Raw genomic sequence first — 23,744 nt, 5'->3', positions numbered from 1 at the left:
ATTTAAAAGATTAAAAGGGTGTTAACTGGTCAGGAAAGCCAAGTCAAACAGATATGCTTTTAATCTTGATTTAAAGGATTGGACAGAATCCAAGGCTCGAATAGAAGCAGGAGGCTATTCCAAAGTTTGGGTGCAGCTGAAGCAAAGGCACGATCGCCTCTGGTCTTCAGTCTAAGCTTAGGTTGGGCCAGAAGTAATTGATCTGATGATCTTAATGCACGACAAGGGGTGTGCAAATTAAGGAGATCAGTGAGGTAGCTGGGTGCAGTGTTATTCAGGATTTTAAACGATCCTGATAGATAGATAGATAGATAGATACTTTATTGATCCCACAAGGGAAACTGCTGAAAAGATGCCATAAAGATGAACCGAAAGTGAGTTATGAAAGCCTTGAGAGGCAATCGTACCATTATGTGTCCATGGCCCTTTACTATCAGCTATGAGTTTATCACTTGCTGTGCATGGAGCAATGTGCGTTAGATAATATAGACAATATATGATATGTAACAGTGACCTCAGCGGCTTGTGTCTCATGCTCTCTTTTCATAAAGCGTGTTTCCACTGAGGTATGCACTGGACACGCGTGAGGTGAACTCCGCTCGACTCTTGTTATGGATTTGAAATCAACACTTCTACTCACTGGAGGCTCTGCCGGCTCTTTCAAAATGCTCAATGCAGTCATCAGAGTCCTGCCAACACCACAGGCGGCACAGAGGAAAGCCTGGAAATGGAGGAATGTCAGCACGTCGTTAGCTCACAGCTGCCTGACAGGAGCGGGGGCTGTTTTATGGTTCGTAGAGGCGCGCAGCAGTCAGGGTAGTGTGGACGTTTGTTTTCTCCTCGTGTGATATTCACTCTTCCTGTGGGCTCTCTCGCCCTGCAGCTTCTACCGTCACCCTCAGATGATGGAGGACCTGATCTCCTTTTGCTCCCTGCACTCCCACAGCCTTGTAGCTATATCCACAGGTGACGCCCACACACACACACAATCCCATATCCACCTGTGGATTGTAGCTATATCCACAGGTGACGCACACACACACACACACACACACACACACACACAAAGCGCATACATTGCATTTTACAAAATAACTTGATTGGAACACCTCAGAGTTTAATACTTTAGCATTGTTTAAATGCATGAGCCTGCACACATATTTCTACCTCTCCTCCAGGGTATTTTATCCACGACTTCCTAGACATGGCCTTGAACCAGCCCTTCAAACAGTCCTGGGATCTACTCCTCCACCACTCTTTGGTAATGACCTTTGTGTGTCTAATGCTTGGGTGTGTTTTTGCTGACATAGTGTGAAAACATGAACCAACATACACTTTTTTTAAAGGGAACACATTAGTTTATTTTACACAAAAACAGGGAATAATAGATAAAAATCAGTTAATAAGATACTTCTCCCTTGTCCTTACAAATGCAAGTGAAAATTATGACCTCATAAGAGATGAGCTGTTTTTTGTTTTGTTTTTTACATTTTTGACTGTGGAGGTAGAGTGGTACAGCTATTCACAGGATAGGATTTGATAGGATTTTGGACAGGACCCTGCAGAGTCGAGATGCTGGTGGTGGTGAAGATGAAAATTGAGTTGAGTGAAGTGAAGATGAGAGTCTGAAAAGAGATCACAGATTTAAACAACACAGAGTGGAGACTGATCGCCTCAAAGAAACCAGGAATCTAATGATGTCAGTATTGAGATTGACAGCGTGGGAAAGTGGTAGTAATGAAATGAACAGACTAGCAGCCGAAGAGCCAGGAAAGCAGGCAGATGAGTGATTACAGATCTTCCTTATTGAACTTTCACATAAGCTTCATTTCTGTCATCCATTTAAAATATGGGATCTGAGTACTGTTTCATCTCCTGAGTGTAATCTAAGAACACGAGCATGTAGTTCAGTCAGTTTGGTGATAGCACTCATCCCATATCTGGGTGATAACGACGAGGTCAGTGAGTGAAACCTCAGTCGTGTTCTATGCTGTGATTTTACTGTCAGCGCATACAGCAGACCTGCTTCCAGGCAGCACATGGTGTGTTATTGGTGCGTTTGCTCCTGACTGTGCTGCTAAGTATCTCTATGCAGGTTCTATTTTATCCAAAGACACAATGAGGTATTTATGTTTACGTGGCGAACAGTTAATCCTGCACAACCCTTTCTGATCAAAGTTCAAGGTTCAAGTTTTATATGTTTGTGTCCAGTTTTCTCATAATGTGGGTCACCACATTCCTGAGGTTACCCACAGTATATCCTCCTTCATCAAGTTTTGCTTGTTTTTAATTTATACAGATACTTAATTCATTAAATTCATGCAAAGAAATCTCACAGAATATTTAGTTACTTAACTCTTTTACCAAACTTTATTTATAGCAATTTGTTAACATTTTAAACTCTCTTCTATTGTCATTCTGTTATTTCCTGCAGTACTGTTTTCAATAGTGGGAGGGCAGCAGCGTTGCCTCACAGCACGCATCAATAACAGCCGATATAAAACTGATAATTATGAGATCAATCAGCAGAGCCATCATCTGGTGTGTGCTGGCATAAATCAGCTGATCTCAGGGGACTGGTGGAGCTTGACAACCTGAAATTCATCCTCCAAATACTAATGATAGTGTGTAAAAATTCATTCATAAAAGTTCATAATTAATAAAGGCTATAAAGCCTTTATTAATTGTGGTCCCGCAGGTTTCTATATATCACTTACTGACATTCATTTCTGGGTGGTCTGAAATGAGCTAATTCACCTTTTCCATGATTAAAACTTGTGATTTTTGCATGATTAACGGAAGTATAAATAAAGTGTTGTATTGCTGTCTCTTTGCATGTGCCGTTTTAACTTTTCTCTCAGGTGATCTCATGCTTCGGTTTGGCTGTGACGTCCCGCCTCTATCTGGGTTTTGCAGTGGTGTCTCTGCTGGTAGAGATCAACTCTATTTTCCTTCATCTCAGACAGCTCCTCCTCCTCTCAGGACGGAGGAACAAGCCAGGCACTGAACTCACCGCCCCTCAGCCCTCTCTCGCCTACAGCATCACCAGCTGGCTCAACCTGGGAACGTAGGTGGTTCAGGAATTCTCTTTAGCAGGAAGAAATGGGGAAAGATCATACAGCACCTTTTTAAAAGCATTTTGAAGCATTTTGAATATGTTACATCAAATAAATGTTAATATTATACAAACATAGCCTGAGTAAAGCCTCATTAATTTTTTTAATGATGGCTTCATTTATTAAGGAGGGGGGAAAGCTGTCCAAACTGACGTGGCCCTGTGTGAAAAAGTAATTCCCCCGAAACCTAATAATTGGTTGGTATCCTTGGTAACAACAACTGCAATCAAACAGTTCTTGGTGTGATAACTGGCAATGAGCCGGTTAAGGGAGAAATACTTGAATCATATAATTCTCTGTGTGTGTTTGTCATCTCAATATGAACCTGGAGCTAGTGGCTTGTTTATGAAGACTAATAAACACATGTGAGCTTTAAAGACAAACAGACACTACAAAAATAACCAGAATTTTTGAGCTTAAAGTTGTGAGGCCTCCAGGAAACCATCTGCGCTCTACTTTTACTTCTTTAATCTGTTTCCTGAAAGGCCTGTTTTGTGTTTATCTGCCTGAGACTGTTGTCCAATAATCACAGATGTGCCAGTTTTATCCCAGCTGTATCTCAGATACTGAGCAAGATACTGAATACTAAGCTTTCACTGTCTGGGCCTTGCATGGTGACATTAGTGTAGACTTTGATAACTTGATTTTTGGTATCTGTCAGCTTGTTTCTTCTGTTTCATCTGCAGGTTTCTGGTGTTTCGTGCCTGCACGCTGGGCTGGATGAGCCACTGGCTGGCCCGTCACAGTGAACACATTCCTCGTTATGTCCTGATGATGGGGGCCGCCGGCCTGAGTCTCATCTCCACCATGAACGTGGCGATGTTTTATAAAATGTTTAAAGCGGATATCCTCAAAAATATGCGCAACACCACTGAGAACCACTAGGGGGAAGCAGAGCTGTGTTACTCATGCACAAGTGACTTGAATCCGTTTTCTACCTCATCACGTGGTTAACGCTGCACTTGCAGTTAACACAAAATCAAAGAAAATAAAGTGTGGATGCATAAGATAAAGTGTTTGGTGATACTATTTAGTCATGAAATCCCTCTCATTTCAGTTTATAACCATTTGCAAAGCATCTGTAAATGAAAAAGAAATGTGTGAATAAAAACAGCAGATATCTGTAGCTTGATTTCTTTATTTATAATTAAAATTAACTTCAGTGCTCTTCTGACATCATTTTCAAATATATGTAACTTCTAAGATTCAGTTCAACATGTGACTCCAAAACGTATCTCTGTAAGCTTTAATTTAATATTTATTGTGATTTTTCTCCTGTAATTTTAAAGTGAACTGCAGTGGCAGGAGATATAGGAATAGAAGGACGGGGAAAAGAGGTTAACATGCAATAAAACCCCAAACCAGACCAGTTTACAGTGAACTACATCATGATTCTCTTCTGCTGGAACATGGTAACCAGAGTGGGAGGTTTGCAGCTTGTGTTGGGCTGGATTTCTTCTCGCATGCGTGGCAGGTGAATCTTCTCCGTCCTGGACTCCCTCTCATAATACCGACACACCTTTAGATGCTCTGAGATGGGCGGCACATCCTGGAAGCACCACGTATCCACCGGAGAGAACAAGGTACTGAACTGCCAGACCTGCAGTGATGAACAGTGATGGAGATGCAACTGAATATAAGGTCCTGATTGCAAAGGGGGAGATATATCTCACATTTTATTTCACATTAAATCTTTCAGTGCTTTGATTGTCCAGAATGGTTACTATTACAGTAGTTTAAGAAATTAGGTGATTTGCAGGCCTCTGCTTTTTCAAACTGGGAAACCATTCAATCTATCAATTTTATTTATTCTGAAGTTGCTTCAGTTATATTTAGATAAGGGTGTTCTTTATGGTAAAGTCAATATTTCTAATATATCCTGCTCCAAGTGGTCACAGCATGAATTGTGTGATTCTTAATTGCCCCTTGGGGATAAATAAAGTCTTTCTGATTCTGATATACATGAAATATCTCACATTATGTCCACTGTGAGTCCTGTTAGCGTGGCTCCAAGCTTACCCTCTGCTTCACCCTCCACTTGGCTCCTCCATGCGAGTAGGTCTTCCTCTCCCAGTGGAGGGTGACCATCCCTCTCTCCTGCAGCTGAGAAGAGCACACCTGCCTCATGAGGTGGGACACCATAGCCAGCTGGGACAGGGAAAAGCTGTCCAGGAAACTGGCCACGTGGCACAGCACTTCGTAGGGAAGAGAGCTCAGCAAGTCATCCGCTCCTCCCGCTCGACTGCCTCTCTTCCTCCAAGCAAAGCTGGTGGAGGCATCTGTGCTCCTGGATGTCTGGGAAGTGTCACCCAGGCAAACAGAGGTGGTGGGAATCAGGCTGAAGCAGCCTAGCTCCTCGCTGAAAGTACAGACGAAACTGCGGTCTTTGAAAGAGTAGTGAATTTTTTTTTGCAGAGGATTAAAATGCTTTGACTCTTATCTGAGTTATAGATTGTTAAAATAAAAGTTATAGTAGCTTTAAGGTTAATTTATGCATCAAATTTGTTATTTTCATGACAGTGTAATGTTAAAAGTGTGACTTGTGATGAAATACAAAATTAACTGAAGTTCTGAAGCGTTGTTCAGTTTGATGCTTTCAATTTTACAGCCCAAAACCAAAATCGGGGACACTTTGCAAGCAAGGAAACATCAGAGTGAAGCATTAAGAGCTAAACTTACAGTTAGTGTATTCGTGTGCTTGTAGAAGCTACAAACATCCAAAAGGAGAAAATATTACTCAAAGAGGCCAAAACATGACAGCTGTGCTCTGCATCTGCAGGATATGTGAACAGGTAACTATGTGCAAAATGTTTAACTTGTCAGTTTGATAGTGTGTTTCTGCTGCCCTCAAGTGGTTACAAATAGTTGTTGCAGATTTACACGAATCACTTTGACATAAAGAATCGTGTAAAAAAAACTACACACGCCACGATTCAGCATCACGTAGAAGCACCTTTAGCAGCAATAACGTGAAGTAATCGTTTTCTGTAAGACTTTATCAGACTTTGACATCACTGTGGAGCAATCTTTGCCCACTCTTGTTTACAATGTTGTGTCATGGAGGTTTGTGGGCGCTCGGTTATGCACAGCTCTCTGAATTTGAATCAGTTTCTGGACGGGGTCATTGCAAAAGTGCTTTCTTTTCCCCACCCTGTTGTAGATCTGCTGCTGTGCTTGAGATCATTGCCCTGTTGCACGACCCAGCCTCATATTTGACTCTTGAATACTTTGGTATGGTTTCGTTTGTTCAAGTCAGTAGCTGCAGTGTACTCAGGTCATGTGGCTGCAAAATAAGCGCAAACCATCACTCCTCCACCACCGTGCTTGACAGTTAGTTTGAGATGTTTGTGCTCACATGTTGCTTGGTTTCTGCCAAACCTCCACTGTGGTCTCATCTGTACAAAGGACGTTGTATTTAGTAAATGTACTTCACTGTTGCTTGCAAATGTTTTTCAGATTATTGCAGTTACTCTCTGCCCAGCACGAAAGTTTACACAGGAGTCTATGCACTCCTGTGTAAACTTTCTTTATCACGTGACTGTATAAAGAGCTTTTTTCTTTTCTACACAACTCTCAATTGATCTTTTTAAATTGTTTATAAAGCTCAAAAAGTGAATTAGAAATGTAACTGGGACGCAGTGCACTTAAAATGTGTCGTGTGTGCGGAAAAAGTGTACCCTGTACCCCTCTAACACGCTTCAGCCCACAGTTAAATTTGTTTACATTTAGATGAACTGTGTGATTTCTCTCACTTGTAGCTGATGGTGGCTTCGTGTGTGGAGGGCTGAAATCTCCTCTGGCTGTAGCTGCATCCCAAGTAAGCGAGCGGGCATCTCTGCTCGAACCATCCGTTTACACACATCTGGATATCACTGTGGACGTTCCTGCACATGACAGAACATTTTTTATTAGAAATAGATCACTTTGATTTCACACTGATGCCAGACAGATGGGGTTTAGGGCATCATTCTGAGTCAGTGACTGCTTTGTATATTTCTTGTTCAGGTCTTAATCTCTTTAAACGATGCAAAACCTAAATATTTAAGAAAAAACAACTCACTTATAATGTTTGCCATATTCTCTGCGCTGGAAGGTGTGTCCACAGAGGAAGGTGAAGGCGGAGCTGGCCTTGTGATGTCGGCTGGTGACGCTCTCCACCTGCAGCTGAAAGTGCAGCTCAAGCGGTTTGACAGCCGTCAGGTCGGCCAGCGAAGTGTTTCTCCGGAAAGGAGCCGACAGGAAGCTGTAGGTCTGCGTGCCTTCGTCTGTTAACAGACCGTCTGTGCACACGCTTTCTGCAATGAGGTGACCCCTCTGCTCCTTCTCCAGGGAGCACAGCAGAGAGGCCTGAGCAGCCAATCAAACAACAGAACAATATTTCATTGGGGAGCTGCGTAGCTGTGACTGGTGAGCATTAAACAACAATGAAAACAAAAATGACTCTCATTTATTAAATATAAGACAAATATGACATAAAACGTCATCAGTAAACAGTAAAACTTGGTTGTTTACTCCGTGCTTTGAGAAAACATGAATATTTTTTCTCTGCACATTTTGTTCCATTGGCTTGTGATGCTCCAGGATTTAAAATACAGTCTAAGAAAGTACAAGAAAGATATATTCCTGCTCAAGAACATGAAAGAAGTTTTTCCTGACTCCTTCCCACTGTCACCAAAGTGCTATATCATATGATATGAAATGTAAAAAGAAAATTGTGCAAAAAAAATATTCAAATCGTTATGAGTAATATAAAAATTGGAGGTTAAAAGAAAGTCTGTTATGAAATCCAAAAGGAGGTATACTGGGAAATCTTTACTGGACTTGCTCTTATGTCTACAGAGCATTTCAACCATTCTGAATTCATGGGTCACCTCTCTAAAAAAAAACTACAAAATGCACAGTATTAGCTTGTTTCTGCTGTACCTTAGAGACTTTTTCAAAGCCTTTGCAGGTCTAAAAGGACATTTTTACAAGAAGTCTACAAGGAGGTTCAATTTCTTTGCCTCACCTGAACTTCCTCCCACACTGGCATCGCCTCTAGCGCCACCCCGAGGTCACTGGTATCCACAGCTTTGTTCTCTCTTTTGTAGAAACCTGGGTTGCGGATGCGGCTCTGCTTGGCAGAAAAGCTCGTCGGGACTTTGAAAGTGCGCACAATGATGATCTTCATTGGCTCCAGGCGTTCATATGTAAACTCCTTCTTGTTCAGAGTGCTGGTCAGCAGTTTGCAGGTGTTTGATGATGTTGCACCTCCACAGGTATCTGCTGTATCTTCTTCCGTAACAGTGCTCAGGCCTTTCCCCCTCCCTTTAGCCAGTCCCCGTCCCCTTCCTGCCACAGCCGTCCCCTCAGCTTCCCTGCATCCACCCATCTCCATGCTGAACATTCGCTCCCAGGCACTGTAATTTTCAAGATGATCAGCCTCTATTCCTGATGCCCTTGCAAGAGCCTCTCTCTCTTCCTGTGTAAGCCCCTGCTCATATTCTAGCTGAACCTCTTCCTCCTCTTCATCCTCATCATCTTCTTCTTCTTCTTTGTCATCAGGGGTATTATCATTCAATTTGTACGTGTTAAAAGAGGCCCAGGCAAGCTCACTGGCTTGTTTTGCAGCTGCCCTTTCTGCTGCCTCCTTCTCCAACATGGCCTTTTTCTTCCTCTCCTTTTCCTTCCTCCTCTCCTCCTCCATCCTCCTTTCCTCCCTCTCCTCCTCCTCCACACACTGGATCAGCTCTGGGAACAGTTTCTTCATCTTCATGGAGTGAAACAGGCGGTCCTGGTCTTTCAGAGCCAAGGCCAGGTCCAGACACTTTCCCTGTGCTCTTTCTCTGAGCAGGTTTTCATGCAGCTCCATGTTTGGGAAGGACTGGGCGTCATTGGCCGGCCAGCGGTTCCACTCCATGGAGCAGCACACCACGCTGGCCGGGCACACCTGGAGGTGAGCTGCCCGTGAGGAGCGAGGCAGTTGGATCGGGCAGCCATACTCAGCGTTGATGCAGGGCACCCTCACATTAGGGCAGAGCAGCAGGTGATCCTCTTCTTTGCACAGGTGGAATAGGGCGCCACAGAGCAGACGGCAGGGGATGACCGCGCAGCACACAGAGGCCTCCACCCGAGCCCTGCAGCGCCGACTGTAGCAGGAATCACAGTGGATGTGGTGGCGCACCTTGGAGGCCCGAGAACGGTGACTCTGATTTGAATGAGAAAATAAACAGGAGGAGCCAGCTGTGCAAGAATGATGACTTACTCAAAAAGCAACACAAGACATTACTACACGGCTCATTAAAGCTGAAATATGTAGAAGAATTATGTGAAGAACGTTCTGTTTCTAACCTGACTTTCTGCACTTCATGTTCGCTGCTACATTGACTGACTATCCCGTCTTGAGCTACGAAGTGATATCATAGAAAAAATCTGAGCTGTTGCACAATCATGCTGGACATGCTTTTGCATGTTGGATGCCCAAGAACCATCACTCTGATTTGGAAAAATTAAGAGAAGACCAGATTGATATTTCAGGAGGTCTTACTATGTCAGCTGCTTTTGTCAATTTTTAAAAGTAGAAACAATAGATGTATAACAAGACAGCTTTAAAAAGGATTTTGGATTTCTGCGAACAACATATGTGTTCAATGAAGAGCTGACGAACATAACACACCTCATGTAACAAATGTAAAGCTGCTGAAGGAAAAACAACCAACAGCGTTTTGATTTTTTTTTTTTTAATCTGACGGCTGCAAAAATGAAATCATACCATTTTTTCAGATCCTCTGGGTCCAGGTCTCTGAAGCTGCAGGTCTGCCCTGCGAACAGAAAGGAAACTGTTAATCAGACTGAGCCCAGTGCATGTAAACAGACAATCAGAGGATATCAGCAGAGTCCTCTTCAAATGGAAGAGCGGATTACAGCCTGAGGTTTGAAAGGAGAGAAAGTCCTTGCACTCCTTCTGGTGCTTTTAAAGACCAAGTGTTTCCGTCTGTGTCTGTTATGTGTGTTTGTGTGTTATAAATAGAGCTGAGCACTGACTGAGAAATCTTATACGGGTGGTCAGAGACATGGTTTGGGTTACTCAGACACTTACATGAGGCAGACACTTACGTTTTCTGTGCGCAGCAAAACGAGGCAGATGCTTGCTTAATGTCCAAATGGTGTCCTCTAGTGGAGATTTAAGTGTTGTCAAAACACTGTCAAAGTGAATTTATTTTGCAGTTATTGCAGCAGAGGCTGAGCTACTTGTTCTAATGTACTTGTACTAACAAACTTGTGCTCAGACACAAACTCAAGCCCAGAATACAGAGATAGGAAGTCTTGTATAAAGTTTGGCAGCTGTGGCTTGAAATTGCTGCAGCAATGTTGAGAAGCTGAGTGGGGAGTTATTTCTCCTTGTGAACCTGCTTGTGCTGCTTGGCTAATTATAACCTACCAGTTCAAAGAGCACGGGGACAGAAAGCAACGTTATAAAACCAAAGAGAAAAAACAACTCGTCCGTGCTGTCCAACCGGTAAGATATTCATCTAGAAGTTTTAACTCCATTGTGAATGTGCTGAAATTCTCTGAGATTACCTGGTGTCATCTCTAATTTGAAAGGACTCCAGTGAAACTGCTCGAATGAGTGATAAAAGTGTAGAAGTGAAATATTTCAGCTGGTCTAAGTGCTCGTCTGACTTGTACGTGTCGAGATTTACAGCCACACAGGCCATAGCTCATTCTGTGTGTCTTTAAAACTGCACCAGAGCCAAGTGACATTTGTTTTACGCTTAGTGCAAAAGCTGCTGCATCAGTGTAGAAATGCTGCCCAGAACTTCTTTGCCTCCTCGTTTTGCCTGTTTTAGGTGATTATGGTCAGAGTGTACTTGTTACTGAACAGGAAAGCAAAAAAGTGGGAAACTGTTTTGACTTTCACAATATTTTTTTTTGCAGATGTTCCTTCAGTTTTTTAAAACCATGTCAGGTCAGGATGGCATGGTGGTGCAGTGGTTAGGACTGTTGCTTCACAGACAGTAGTTCTGGGTTTGAATCGAGAGGTTGCTCAAAGCCTCTCTGCTTTCTCTGTCTGTACCGATTTCTTGATAGATTCTAGTTACAACTTCGCCTCTGCAGCTCGGGATTGGACAAGAGGTTTAGAAAACATTTAGATGCTCAAGTCGTGGCAAAGGGTAGTAATGTCTTTTGTTTGCACACCTCTGACATATCTCGGCAGCAACCAGACTTAGAAGCATGAACTCTCCATGACTTTGGAGTTTTTCACTTTTTTATGCAGACAAATGCACAGAAACATATTTGTGGGTTTGAATGAGTGCGAGATGAACTAAGTAAAAAATTTTAATGGTTTATGACAACATATGAGCTTCGGTTTTGTTCATTTTGCTTTGTTTACTTGTCTTTAACAATCTGATATACAGTATGTGACCAGTGATGATGGATTGCATATGGATTAAATGTGGCCTATATTATTCAGTGTTGGGATGATGTCACAGAAAGGTCATATCATGTCATATCATGCTTGACAGAAATATCAATCATATACATTTTCTTTGCATTTTGTTCTTGCAGAGTTAGAAAACCAGCTGAAGTCACGTTAATATGGTGAGTCAGACTTTTTCTGTTGTTGAATTAAAGACTGAAGCTCATAGAGCTTTAAAGGTGGAGTATGTAAGATTATTGGGGGTGAATCAGAGCTCTGAAACTGGGCTTGTAACAGTTGTAATTCCTGCATTATGCGCACCACAGAAAAGATTTCCACTTACAAACCATCACTCTTGACCTCAGTGACCTTTTGTGCCAGAGCTACCCTCTGGGTATAGTCTCTGACTGACTGTCTCTGTAGTAGTTTTACAATCATTATTACTGTTATATTCCCTTTTTCCCCCATCCTAACTGCATTTATTTTGGACTGAACAGAAATGAGCACCCTCACACTCAACACACACTCTCACATTCACACCACCCCTATTCTCTTTACCTGCTCTGTCTTGTCTTGTTGGTTGTCACATATCTTTCTCTAAGTATCCTCATCCATGTGATGTCCTACTCCTTTTGTGGTATTCTTCAAAATAAGGTTTATTTGTAAAAAAAAGATTCAAATATTAGTAAATTACCAACAGATTATCAAACAACAGATCATGTGTATTGTGTTGTAGAGATATCCACCAAAGTTTGCATGCTAACAGCACATGCTATCAGTTTGTATCTAAAGACTAAATTGAGAGCTAAAATGAGAGCAAGAAGCAGTGCAAACAGGTTACCCCTATGATGTCAGACCAACATAGAGTTCTGAAGCATCCTTTAATGAACCATATTTTCATATATTGTAAACATCTTGTCATCATTGATTCACTTTGGGTTTTGTCCTCATCCAAATCAGAGTCGGCGTTCTCGGGCCTCCAGGATGCAGCAGCACATCCACTGTGATTCCTGCTACAGCCGCCGCTGCAGGGCTCGGGTGGAGGCCTCTGTGTGCTGCGCGGTCACCCCCTGCCGTCTGCACTGTGGCGCCCTCTTCCACCTGTGCAAAGAAGAGGATCACCTGCTGCTCTGCCCTAATGTGAGGGTGCCCTGCATCAATGCTGCATACGGATGCCCTGTTCAGCTGCCTCGCTCCTCACGGGCATCCCACCTCCAGGTGTGCCCAGCCAGCGTGGTGTGCTGCACCATGGAGTGGCTCCGCTGGCCGACCGATGACACAAACCCACACAGCCACAAAGCCCTGCAGGACAACTTGGTGAAGGAAAGTGAGGGACAGGAGGAGGCTCTGGACCTTGCCATGGCCATAATCGATCAAAAAGACCTTTACAGCCGCCTAAAAATGAAGCCGCTCTATCCAGAGCTGACAGAGGAGGAAGAGGAGGAAATAAATGATGAGATGAAAGAGGAAACAGCAGTTGGTGGAGTAGTCAATGGTGTCGTAATCGAAGATACCAGTGAAGGTGGGTAATAGTGGTGCTTTTCAAAAGATGCTTTCCCTTACAAAATCTGCCTAAGAGTTACTGAAAACCTAAAACCTGTGAGAGATTAAAAATAAATTGAATTGTCCGAGATTAAAATCATGTTTCAGGTACTCTATGAATAGATTTGTGATAAATAAATCCTGAACACTTCCATCAGCATGTGATATTTCTGGAATAAACTAATACATCTTCAACTAAATTCAAACTGATATGTTTTTGAAACTCAGTGCAGTTCAGTTTCTCTCTTTGAAAAGTGTATTTCATTTATTTTTTCTCTCCAGGTCTTCCTAAAAACACCTCCTGTGAGCATAGTGGTGCTGAACAGACTGTACTAAACAGTGCTGCGCAAGGTTTAGGCATCAACAAAGATAAATATGACCTGTTCGAGATGATGTTCAGCATGGACAGAGGCGGCTGTGAGGCCGCTCAGGAAAATCTGAACAACCCCAAACAAAACCCAAACGTTGGTGACAAGGGGAAAACTCAGAGTGGCAGAAATCCAAAAGGGACTGAGAGGCAGGACCACACAGACGCAGAGAAAGACAGCTCTGCAGCCAAAAACTGTCCCCCAGCAGACACCAGTAAGACCGGGATGGCCCCGTGGCAGGAGGGGGTGCTGGACCGTTTGGGGCAGGAACTCACACCACAGGAGTACAACATGTACATGGTGCATCATGGTCGCATGCTGCTAGCCTTTGGACAAATCGAGGCCTGTACGCCGAGGGAGAAAGACTTTGTGTACGGCAGCTTGGAGCCTATTCCAGTCCAGACACTGCGCTCATTCAAGGTGATGAAACTACATTTATTTTTTTTATTGTAAAACAGAAAAGGATGTTTAAGTGCCACTGTTGCCTTACTTTAAAAAAAAAAAAAGAAATGCTACTACTTCTCTCACTTTTCATGTGTAAAATTCAAGGTTTTGAGGACAGATTTGCAGTTACAGCCACTAGGATGTCATTTCCATCTGTGTATGACCATTCAAACCAGTTATAAACAGTCCAAAATGTAAACTGGACTTTAAGAGCTCCGTTTACATCTGATTTTGGGTTTTAGCTAAGAACGGGAAGTGGAAAATGAAAATTTTAAGAGTGAAGCACAAATAACAGCAGTTAAAAGCTCCAACCAAAGACAAATTTCACTCAACAACGTTAAAGTCCAAACAGACTTTGAAATCCAAACTTTATTACCAAGTATCCAACACTCAAAGCTGAGGTTTGCAGGAAAACAGAAATATATAGTATTTACTGAGATTTCTTATTGCTATGGAAGCTTCTTTGTCCCACAAAAAAATTGCCATCAAAATTTCAAAAACCTTTCAACTTACTCACTTAAACTTCTGAGAAAAGAGGTCAAAATCAACAAAAGAACTTTAAATTACAGTCTCCATTTCTGATTTGTGTCATACATAATAATACATTAGCGACCAAAGCAATTACAAATTTTTGCCAGCTGGCTGGTAATTCACCAGTGGTTGCCAGATGGTTGCAGACCAGTCTTAAGGCCTTATTTTGATTGTGACAATTGTCACATGTTCAAATTGGCAGACATATTAATGGTATATAATATATAATATAAGTAGTGCTTACATGTGTCCACAAAACTCACTAACAAAGTGAATCTTTCAAAACTTGGCTAATTGATTTTATAAAATATTTGTGGGCGTGGCTTCAAAGCTAAGCATAGACTGGGGAGATAAATAAAACCCTTCTCTTGGGCTGCAGCAACATAAGTTACTGTTAGAGCCTAAGATTTAACACTAAGTGACAAACTGCCTTATAAATACATGTTTTAGACCAGTGATATGACTTAATTTGCTTAAAAAAAAGTTTCGCTCTCCTGGTTTATTATACCTACAATGATCATATTTATGCTAGTATTAACTTTAATTATTGTTTGAAGGATACTTTTTATGTTTTTTGTTTTAAATTAGTTTTATGGACAGAATCACATTATCTCCACTACTGCTGGGGTGGAAGCTAATGTTTTTGCACATAAATAATAATAATAATAATACATAACCCTCTATTGCTAAAGCGCTGGAAACAAAGTGCTGTACAACTATTAAATAAAGAAAAAAACATCATGTCAGTGTCCTGTAAAATGACTTAATAGCATTACCTGCCCTCTGTGATGTATTGTATCCTGTGACAGCCCTCCAGGGTTGAGCAGCATGACAGGGTTTTCTCTGCACCGCAGTGAAAGATCCTGGTGTGCAGAAGAAACAGATGTTACTGATGTTGCTCAATTATTGCACAAACTTCATACTTCTAAAGTGCTTTATTTTAACTTACAGAAACACAAAATGAATATTGGATATTTGACATGTCTCTGTGTGTTACATCTTTTAGTTTCCCAAAGTTTCCCTCTTCTTCGTACTGAGGCGTCACATCTTTTGTCTCACTGAATATACGCTGAGCAGCTTATAAATGCACCATTATGGGTTCTTTAACCTGCTGGAAGCTTTAGCTTTTAAATAGAACGGACTGTAGAGGCACTGTCACATAATATATAGTAAGCAGAGATACAGCCATGAGTTGTTGACCTCCTCCAGTGTGGTGTGAGTCTAATAACTGAACTTTTTATCACCAAACTAAAGTGGCTTACTGCATTTGATTCAAGTGCTCATAATTGGTGCTCAGTAAGAGTTCCACCCACTTCAAAATATTGAGACTCTCACAGCTGAAGCAGTAATCTGTGTCTATATGTGCAATCCTACCAATGAGATTAAAGCTGACATTTGAACTTTTAGTAGCCTTTTAAACAGAAAGAAAACAGTTATTCAGCCTCTGCTGTTGGCCCTTCTGGCTTTAAAATATCCACCAGCATCAGAAAGCACAATCAGCTTACAAAAGGTTCTCTGTTCACTGTACTCACTTGATGTTTGTCTTCCTCAAAGGTCCCTGACAGCTATCACTACAGGCGACGTGTTCATCTATATGACATGGCCACACGGGTTCAGAGCGAACCTCGCGGTGTGGACACATCAGACCTCGGAGTCAAAGAAGATGAGTGGTTCACTGATGAAGCAGCAGCCACCCTGCTGGGCTATGCAGAGGAAGAGGTCATGGGTCACAAGGTATAACATGCTCAAGCACACAAGCAGTTCAGGAAAAAATTTGAAGTGGAAGGTCTGAAAACCTTTATGTGGTTTATAATTAATCGGGTATCGCAACTGACTGGTCTCCCTCCCTGCAGATCAGCGAGTCAAAAGCATACGACGGGCTCTACGTTGACGTGGGAACGCAGACATATTCATTTCGCTCAGCTCCTTTTAAAGGAAAGACCACCCTGGCTGAGGTGATGGTGGACAGACCGCTGAAGCTTCACCTGCAGCTGCAAGCGGAGAGTGTGAACAGCAGACACAACAGAGCCAGCTGTGTCTTCACCTTCCTCTGCGGTCACACCTTCCACCGGCGAGAGTTCGCCACACATGTCAGGTGTCTTTGCAAAATCTGACCTCAGCATTAAAGTAATAAGTGTTAAGCTCTCACTGGAACCAACTGTGGATGAGCGCATTTTTGTCTTTTTTTTTTAGACACTACCTGCAAAAACAAAAAAATGTGTATGAATGGCCCTGGTTGTGTGTTATGAGTGTATAAACTGCCATGTCCTTTTTCCAGGAATGTGCACTGTGAAATCCACACATGTCTGAGCGGTTGGTTCGAGCAGAGATGTCCACTCGCGTATCTGGGGTGCACCTACAGTCAGAGGAGGTTTCATCCCTCCACACATAAAGCTGCCGTCACCTACAAGTGAGCACAACTCATATGAATCCACACAGATTCATTTTGTAATGAGAATAGTCTCTTAATGTCTTAAACATTGAGTACAGTGAGTGCAGCAAAGGGAAGATTTTATTGCATATGCTCCTCCTGTGTTCTAGTCTTTTTTTTAGTTTTAGCTCCACCCCCTCTCCTTTTTCCCTCCCGTACAGTAAGGAGCTGAGGAGTTTTAACTTGCGTCCAACATTCGAAGGATTAGTAGGTGACAATTCACCCACGAGCTCAGAAGGAAGAGGGGACTCTTTGAGCTCTCTTCCCTACGAGGTGCTGTGCCACATGGCCAGTTTCCTGGACAGCCTGTCCCTCTTCCAGCTGGCTCTGGTGTCCCACCTCATGAGGCAGGTGTGCTCCACTCTGCTGAAGGAGAGAGGGATGGTCACCCTCCGCTGGGAGAAGAAAACCTACTCACACGGGAGAACCAAGTGGAGAGCCAAGCCTGTGAGATATAGAAACAAAGCCAGCTAGTTCATCACATACTATGGCAATTATTCCTCCTTTGGTCTTCTCCTGACTCTGTTTTGGTTTCTCTTTAGGTGTGGGAGTTCAGTCATCTCTTCTCCTCAGTGGATTCGTGGCATATGGCTGACATCCCTCCTATATCTGCTCACTTGAAAGTCTGTCCCTACTACGAGGTCTCCCTGCACAGTAAGCCGGTTTCCCTACCCAGCATGGACGAGAAACAGAGGTGCAGCCAGAAGAGTTCAAGCCTTGTCAACCATTTCACAGGAAACAGATGACAACAATTCCCCTGCTGCACCTGCCCCAAAATAATGTATTTATGGCCAGGTTATTCTGCACAGATATCAAGGGTATCTTCTATAACCATTATGCTGCAAAACTCTACAGAAAAAATTTACCTAAACTTAACAGATGCTTTTGGCTTACTGGAAAAGAATGTGTTCTAAGTATTATCATTAATCAAACTTTTAGCTGATGATAGCAGAATAATTTATAAATATACTATACGTGTATTAGAAGTGTTGATCAATCATATTTTAGTCATTTTAAGCAAAACAGCTGAACTCGTTCAAAGCTTTTATGTTTTTATTCATCAGAAAAGATATTAAAATGAACACCTTTGTGGTTTTTTAAAGATTATATGCAGAACCGTAGGACCTAAAGATGGATAAACATGATGAGGTATACCATTGAGATATAAGAAAGAGTTGTTGAAGCTTGGTTAAGAGGAGAGACTGAGCAGCCTTGCGGTTCATCTTGGTCTGTGACAATGACAACGCACATTATAAATGCTTTCTTTGCACAACTTCTTTAAATGTGTGACTGATTGTGTACTTGAATTTTATTTCAGTTTTCATATATGTAATATTCATATAACTGCTACCCCCTTTTAATTTCAGAGGCAAACACTAACTTAGCTGGAGCAACAATTCCTGGTTACTTCTCTTTGTCAGAGAAAACATATCCTGCCAAAGCAAATGCTGTTTTTGTATTTTAGATCATTTTGGCAGATTCAGAGAACCACAAAAGGAAAGTATTCTAAATCTGCACGAATGAGAAACTTTCCAGTAATTTTAAACACAATATATATTTTTCCATCTTTTTTTGGCCCAAGCTTTTAAAAGAGATTATTATTTTCATTCAATTCGGGAAGTTATCCACATCAAAGGAACAGATCAGAAAATAGGGACTTTTTTTGGTTCTTTAGTTTCTTTCTTTACCAACACTCCACAAAACATATTACAAATTTTAATTTTAATTTCCTTGTCATTGAAAAAATAAGGTCTTAAGAAAAACAAAAGTAAACTAGTCCATTCAGTATCTTGTAGAAGCTCCATACCAGCAATAATTTGAAGTAATCTTTTCCTGTATGACTTGATCCGTCTCTCACTTCATTTTTGGAGGAATTTTGACATCTGCTTTTACAGAGGTCCTCCCACCTGCTGATGATCAGTTAATCAGTTGCATTTGATTAGCACCTTTTAGTGTCTACCTGGCACTTACCCTCTTAGGTAAGGGTGCTAGTTAGTCCTTCACACAGTGTTTCTGTATTTTGGTTTACTTTTTATTAAATAAATAATGACACGATGTGTGATACGCCATGTTTTGCTGTTCATATGATGTTGTATTTACCTAATGTATCTAATTTTAAGGTAAATGCTAAGAACCATGTTTATTTTCTAATAAAGAATAAAAGGGGCCTACTTTCTTTTTATCATAACTGTAAATTAAATAAGGATAAATAGATTAAATGAGTAAAATAAATATATTTTACTGGATATGTAAGACAATAAAAACAGAACATAGAAGAAAAAACACAAATCTTTTACTTATATACAATATAATATTGAAAATGCTGCTGATTTGAATTTTTTGTGAAACAGTTTTTTCTATCCTTGCTGTCATATAAGCAAAATACACTTCTGACTGTTGTTCGCGTTACAGTAAAGATGAACTGTTATGGGCTTATTGGAGAATTTTGAGGCATTTAGAGCGGGTTAGAGTGCGGCACTACAATCAATTTCAGGAAGCTCCTCCTCCTCCTGGTGCTGCTCCGTGGCACCGACAACTTCTCACGCCGTGGTGCTTTTGTTGTCACCGCGCTGCACGTAGCCAATAACCAGAAGGTTACGAGGAGGTTGTTTCGCTTCTGCCTGCAGTAGGATTCATTCATTCCCGGAGAGCAAATCGTGTCGTCCCGGAGCAGAAAACAAGCGAGCGCTTTTGCAGACTGGTCGCTTTGCACGGGCCTTTTGTTTTCTGCGTTTCTGCTCCATCAAGGACGGGAAATAGAGAGCCAGATCCATACGGAGATCCATGACAGACGCTTTGGAGAGGATATCGCTTCAGTATCACGGTAGGCCACAGCCAGTGATGGAGATAAATGCACAGATAGAGACTGAGTAAAAGTGCAGAAATGAGAAAGCTCATATTAAATAAGAGCAGGCTACTGTCAAATGACCCAAGAAGAAGATGCATAGAAATGCATTAAAAACCCTTAAATGATGTAGAAAAGCGTTGTAATATAACACCAGTTATGCTAAATTGCATGAAGACAAATGCATAATTACTAATGAGCAGATGGATATCATTGATTAATATAATCTATTTTAAGTGTTCGCTTGCAAGTGTTACTCAATGCCAGCATTCAAACTGAGACACTAATATAAACAGCTGTGGTAATAAATCTTGCAGCCAATCCAAAGACAAACCAGCCATCAACATCTGTGCACAGGTTCTGCAGGGGTTCAGCCATGGATGCCGGGAGGCTCGAGCAGCAGGTGGCCAGTGTGGAGAGAGGCATCACCTTCCTGAAGCAGGAGCACCTGGCAATGCTGACTGGCCTGCAGCTGGAGATCACACACCTGAAGAGGCGCTGTCATGGTCAGTGTACAGGTGAACTGCTCTTGCCATCCAATTATGTGCTTCCTGGTCTTATATTTTTCTGTGTGCCGGCCTGTTGTACTACTGCTTTTCTTGCCTGCAGAGCTGAGCTGTGAGCTGGACTCCAGGTTTCCCGACAGAAACACAGCAGGTGAGAAATTACAAACCCTTGCTGAGCAAGGGAAAAATGATATATGAGAGATGCTGAAACTTTATATCACAGCTGTAGAGATCTAAAAAAGAAAAGATGGGCAGAGGACAACTGAGAATTAACAGGGTTACACTGACAGGGCAATCTTGCTAATATTTATAAAGTCTATATATTTATTGTAAATTGTTACAAAACAGAGCTACAAGTCAATAATAGATTTTAAATACCGTGATTAAGATTTTGTTTTTCAGTTATCAGCTGGATTAGCTGCTGTCATAGTTCAAAATGAGCCTTGGGAAAAATAAAAAGTTGTGTTTAGATCCCAGTGTTGACTTATTTGTAGCAGTACATGATGATATTGGTTTGTTGTTAGCACTTTGAGCTGCAAATTTAAAATATATCAAATAAAGTTAGCAAATAACGTGAGATTATAAAGTTTTGCGACTCTTCTAAAAAAATAATTAAAGATCCTAGCTCACTGAAATTTGGCCCCTTTTCAAACTTGTTTTCAAAAGTTTTCAAACTTGGTGGGGGGTTGGGTTATTAGTGGTAGTTCTGCTGGTGTAGCATGTTTTTAATGCATGGTGTTCCCCAGTCATGATCCTGGCCTGATGTGTCGCCTTTGACAATGTAGACATTCCCACTGAAAACCCCAGTTTGGTTTACAAATCAGAGTCAAGACATCCAGCCTCATAATTCTGGCTGGATGTTTGACCACTCTTCTTGGCAGAATTGGTTTCCTGGCAAAGACCCAGCTTTTCAGTGTAGTCCACAAATTTTCAATAGTGTTGAGGCTGGGACTTCAGAAGCTTAATGTTAGTCTGCTTTTCCAGATATCCAAATTCAGATTTGATGTGTTTGTAATCATCATCCTGTGGGAACACTCAATCATTCCATTATTCCATTCTAATGTACCGGTATCACAGCAAACAGCCCCAGAGCATGAGGCTACCACCACCATGCTTCACATTTGCTACACTGTTCTTAGGTTTGAAAGCCTCACCTTTACTCCTGCAAACACACCTCTATTCATTGTGGCAAAACAGCTCAATCTTTGTCTCGTCTGACCATAACATGTTCCCCAGAAGGCGTCCGGCTGTGGGCAGCTGCCAATTTCACTCAACCTTGAAGGATTTCGGAGCAAGTGCTTCTTTCTTGGTCGACATCCTCCGAGTCCTTGGTGATATAAAACTCACTTCACTGTGGACAATGACGCTGGTATTCCAGCAGTTTCCAGTTCATGGGAGGCTTGAGCTTTGCTGGTTCCTGATTATTCTTGAACATCCTAACCAGTTTCCACTAATCTGAGGGTGACAGTGTGGGTTCTCTGAAAAAGGTGTACTTACAGTTGGTTGAACTGATCTTGGAATGTGCAGTTGTTTAGAACTGGCTCCAAGAGGCATTCCCGACATGTGTAAATCTGTAATTGTTGTTAGATCGATCTTAATCGAGTCCTTGGACTCAACTGAGGTGCTGAGTGCTGTCAAACAAATTCTTTTTATGCTGGCAAAGAGAAACTAAGAGTTACAGCTACTACACAGTGCTGGAAATGGTCCAGAATGCACAATAATGCATGCAGGTGGAGATCTGCCAAACTGAAAGGTTTGGAACTTTGTGACTGTACCCTGTACAGTAAGCTCTGATGCAAAATGTGATCTAAATAATAGAAAAGTAAAATGTTTACATTTTTTAAAATGTCATTATTGGGCCAGGTTTCACTGAGTGATAAGCTAAAGTAGACAGAAAGCCACAGTGAAAAGAAAAATTCATGCAGAACAAGAAGATAAGAATGAATGATTAAGCAGATGAAACAACAGATATTAAGCACAGAAAAACAGACCAAAGTCTGGCACTAGAAGGTAAACAGTGATCCCCTCATAATTTGTAGTGTATCTCATAGCTTTAGTATCCACTGAACCTGCATTTCTGTGTGTTTGTGTTTTCATATACGCTTCACAGAGGAGGAGGCAGAGCTGGTGGCGCGTTGTGACGCTGCGGAGCGACTTCTACAGGACCAGCACTGCATGCTGGTCGCTGTACGGGGGGAGCTGCGGGCCAGCCGGGCACGGGCATCGGCACTCGGGAGGAGCCTCAGAGAAGAAGAGCGATGTTTCTTAGAGGAGCTGAAACGTCGAAGCCACAAGATCACACTGCTGAGTCGTGAGCTTCAGCGGCAAAATGTCACCACCACGACCCTGTGTCACGAGCTGCACACTGCACGGTTAAAACTGTTCCAGCAGCAGCAGAGCAGTGGGTCTGCTCCTGAGGGAGAGGAGGAGGAGGCCAGAGGAAAGGAGGAGGAGGAGGAGGAAGAGGAGGATGAAGATGATGAAGATGGTGAAGGGGAGAGCACAGACTGGCTACTGTCTCCACCTCCTCCTGTCTCTCCCAGCCAATCAGAGGCGAGGCAGAGGATGCGCATCAGCGTAAGAGAGGAGAGGGTCAGGGCTTGCGTCCCGCAGGAGAGAGTGACATCACCGCAGCAGCCACACCCCATGCCTGACCCCGCCCTCTTCCTGGTGCCACTTAGGTACCGCCTCCTCCGCATGCACCAGCCAGTCAGATCACAGGATGGAGAAGGGCTGGAGGACGAATGGGAGGATATTGATGACAGCAGGGTGCCCAGGAGGGTGGACATGGGAGCAGGGGAGGGAGAAACTGCTCTGTGATGAAGACGGGGAGGTGGAGTTGTCTTCCAACAGGTCTCAGCTAACGTCTGATGCAGTTATACTAGAAAAAGATCCAGATGAGAGCGATGTAACCTTGTGATTGTGTGTAGATTTTGGGAGGTTAGAGTTTAGTTGTGCAGGAGTGCGTGATCCAACCTACACGTAGACGTTATTAGGTGAATTTGTCACATTGATGGTGCAGCATGTAGTCTGAAAGTGTGAAGAAACAGGGCCAAAAAAAGCAAAGAAGATTAATGGCTTCATATGGATGCCTTTTGATTTTAACACTGTTGATCACAGCTTTTTGCCTATAATTAGTAGCCTTGCCGACACCGTGCCGATAAAGTGGCTATCTGCTTTCTCACTGCACAAGCTGTACTGCAGGTTTGGAGAGTCACTCTGAAAGGCTTAGGGACATTTTGTAATCATTCGCACTTTATTAAATCCATGCAATGTGCCTGTTAATGGCAGAAAATTATGTGGTCATGTTTTTTGTTCTATAGTTGACTTCTTAGGCTGCCTCTAATAACATTAGCGAGTTCTCTGCCCTAGTCAAGTCTCCCACTAAGCTGTAATCATTTATTTTATATCCATTACATGTTTCCTTAGAAGATTCTTTAAAGACACAAAGGCAGGGGGAAAGTGCATCATCCAAATTTTTAGTCCAGGCTTAGGTCATACATAAGTAGGCAAAAGCAAGGCTGATAAAATAGATAGAAAGGTCAAACACAGAAAACACA

General features: G+C 42.2%; 4 protein-coding genes across 10 annotated transcripts; 3 read left to right on the top strand and 1 right to left on the bottom strand.

Moving 5' to 3' along the window:
- Positions 1–545: 545 nt before the first annotated feature.
- On the top strand, positions 546–4,076 carry LOC116317269 (TLC domain-containing protein 2-like). Its single transcript, XM_031735983.2, has 5 exons — positions 546–790; positions 884–966; positions 1,179–1,261; positions 2,862–3,067; positions 3,803–4,076. Exons 1-5 carry the CDS (start codon positions 612–614, stop codon positions 3,999–4,001), a joined length of 750 nt encoding a protein of 249 aa, XP_031591843.2. The 5' UTR covers positions 546–611; the 3' UTR covers positions 4,002–4,076.
- Positions 4,077–4,227: 151 nt separating this feature from the next.
- On the bottom strand, positions 4,228–12,107 carry LOC116317294 (F-box only protein 40-like). The gene is made up of 7 exons (XM_031736008.2): positions 12,076–12,107; positions 9,868–9,916; positions 8,125–9,303; positions 7,177–7,463; positions 6,869–7,000; positions 5,136–5,475; positions 4,228–4,716 (listed from the first exon to the last, which is right to left on the bottom strand). The coding sequence occupies exons 2-7, from the start codon at positions 9,868–9,870 to the stop codon at positions 4,498–4,500; spliced, it is 2,160 nt and encodes a 719-aa protein (XP_031591868.2). The 5' UTR covers positions 9,871–9,916; positions 12,076–12,107; the 3' UTR covers positions 4,228–4,497.
- On the top strand, positions 7,455–18,994 carry LOC116317303 (F-box only protein 40-like). Of its 3 annotated transcripts, none has more exons than XM_039617956.1 (9): positions 7,455–7,523; positions 11,667–11,699; positions 12,478–13,039; positions 13,342–13,847; positions 15,957–16,136; positions 16,256–16,497; positions 16,681–16,812; positions 16,995–17,280; positions 17,376–18,994. In XM_039617956.1, the coding sequence occupies exons 2-9, from the start codon at positions 11,697–11,699 to the stop codon at positions 17,577–17,579; spliced, it is 2,115 nt and encodes a 704-aa protein (XP_039473890.1). In that variant the 5' UTR covers positions 7,455–7,523; positions 11,667–11,696; the 3' UTR covers positions 17,580–18,994. The 3 variants fall into 3 exon arrangements, with proteins under 3 accessions (XP_039473890.1, XP_031591878.2, XP_039473891.1); XM_031736018.2 differs by lacking the exon at positions 7,455–7,523 and adding an exon at positions 10,557–10,614; XM_039617957.1 differs by lacking the exon at positions 7,455–7,523 and adding an exon at positions 11,149–11,269.
- Positions 18,995–19,316: 322 nt separating this feature from the next.
- On the top strand, positions 19,317–23,479 carry si:ch211-274p24.4 (coiled-coil domain-containing protein 92). Of its 5 annotated transcripts, none has more exons than XM_031736015.2 (4): positions 19,317–19,657; positions 20,036–20,196; positions 20,288–20,335; positions 22,298–23,479. In XM_031736015.2, exons 2-4 carry the CDS (start codon positions 20,055–20,057, stop codon positions 23,002–23,004), a joined length of 897 nt encoding a protein of 298 aa, XP_031591875.2. In that variant the 5' UTR covers positions 19,317–19,657; positions 20,036–20,054; the 3' UTR covers positions 23,005–23,479. The 5 variants fall into 5 exon arrangements, with proteins under 5 accessions (XP_031591875.2, XP_039474034.1, XP_031591876.2 ...); XM_039618100.1 differs by having other exon boundaries at positions 22,295–23,479; XM_031736016.2 differs by having other exon boundaries at positions 19,318–19,657; positions 20,036–20,184.
- Positions 23,480–23,744: the final 265 nt, after the last annotated feature.

Source organism: Oreochromis aureus, linkage group 10 (assembly GCF_013358895.1).
Source record: "Oreochromis aureus strain Israel breed Guangdong linkage group 10, ZZ_aureus, whole genome shotgun sequence".
NCBI classification, from domain to species: Eukaryota; Metazoa; Chordata; class Actinopteri; order Cichliformes; family Cichlidae; genus Oreochromis; species Oreochromis aureus.
The sequence above is the reverse complement of the archived record's forward strand: the minus strand, read 5'-3'. Positions and strand labels throughout refer to the sequence as shown.

What these genes read in the sequence shown, in the direction of transcription:
- LOC116317269 (XM_031735983.2), top strand. Translation starts at nt 612, where the DNA reads ATGGATTTGAAATCAACACTTCTACTCACTGGAGGCTCTGCCGGCTCT. An exon ending in CCTTGTAGCTATATCCACAG is followed by an intron (nt 967 to 1,178) that starts GTGACGCCCACA and finishes CCTCTCCTCCAG; the next exon opens with GGTATTTTATCCACGACTTC. An exon ending in TACTCCTCCACCACTCTTTG is followed by an intron (nt 1,262 to 2,861) that starts GTAATGACCTTT and finishes CTTTTCTCTCAG; the next exon opens with GTGATCTCATGCTTCGGTTT.
- LOC116317294 (XM_031736008.2), bottom strand. An exon ending in CAGTGTGGGAGGAAGTTCAG is followed by an intron (nt 7,464 to 8,124) that starts GTGAGGCAAAGA and finishes TTGGCTGCTCAG; the next exon opens with GCCTCTCTGCTGTGCTCCCT. An exon ending in AGTGGAGGGTGAAGCAGAGG is followed by an intron (nt 4,717 to 5,135) that starts GTAAGCTTGGAG and finishes TCATCACTGCAG; the next exon opens with GTCTGGCAGTTCAGTACCTT.
- LOC116317303 (XM_039617956.1), top strand. An exon ending in AGACACTGCGCTCATTCAAG is followed by an intron (nt 13,848 to 15,956) that starts GTGATGAAACTA and finishes TCTTCCTCAAAG; the next exon opens with GTCCCTGACAGCTATCACTA. An exon ending in GAGTTCGCCACACATGTCAG is followed by an intron (nt 16,498 to 16,680) that starts GTGTCTTTGCAA and finishes TCCTTTTTCCAG; the next exon opens with GAATGTGCACTGTGAAATCC.
- si:ch211-274p24.4 (XM_039618100.1), top strand. Translation starts at nt 20,055, where the DNA reads ATGGATGCCGGGAGGCTCGAGCAGCAGGTGGCCAGTGTGGAGAGAGGC. An exon ending in CTGTCATGGTCAGTGTACAG is followed by an intron (nt 20,197 to 20,287) that starts GTGAACTGCTCT and finishes TCTTGCCTGCAG; the next exon opens with AGCTGAGCTGTGAGCTGGAC. An exon ending in TCCCGACAGAAACACAGCAG is followed by an intron (nt 20,336 to 22,294) that starts GTGAGAAATTAC and finishes TACGCTTCACAG; the next exon opens with AGGAGGAGGCAGAGCTGGTG.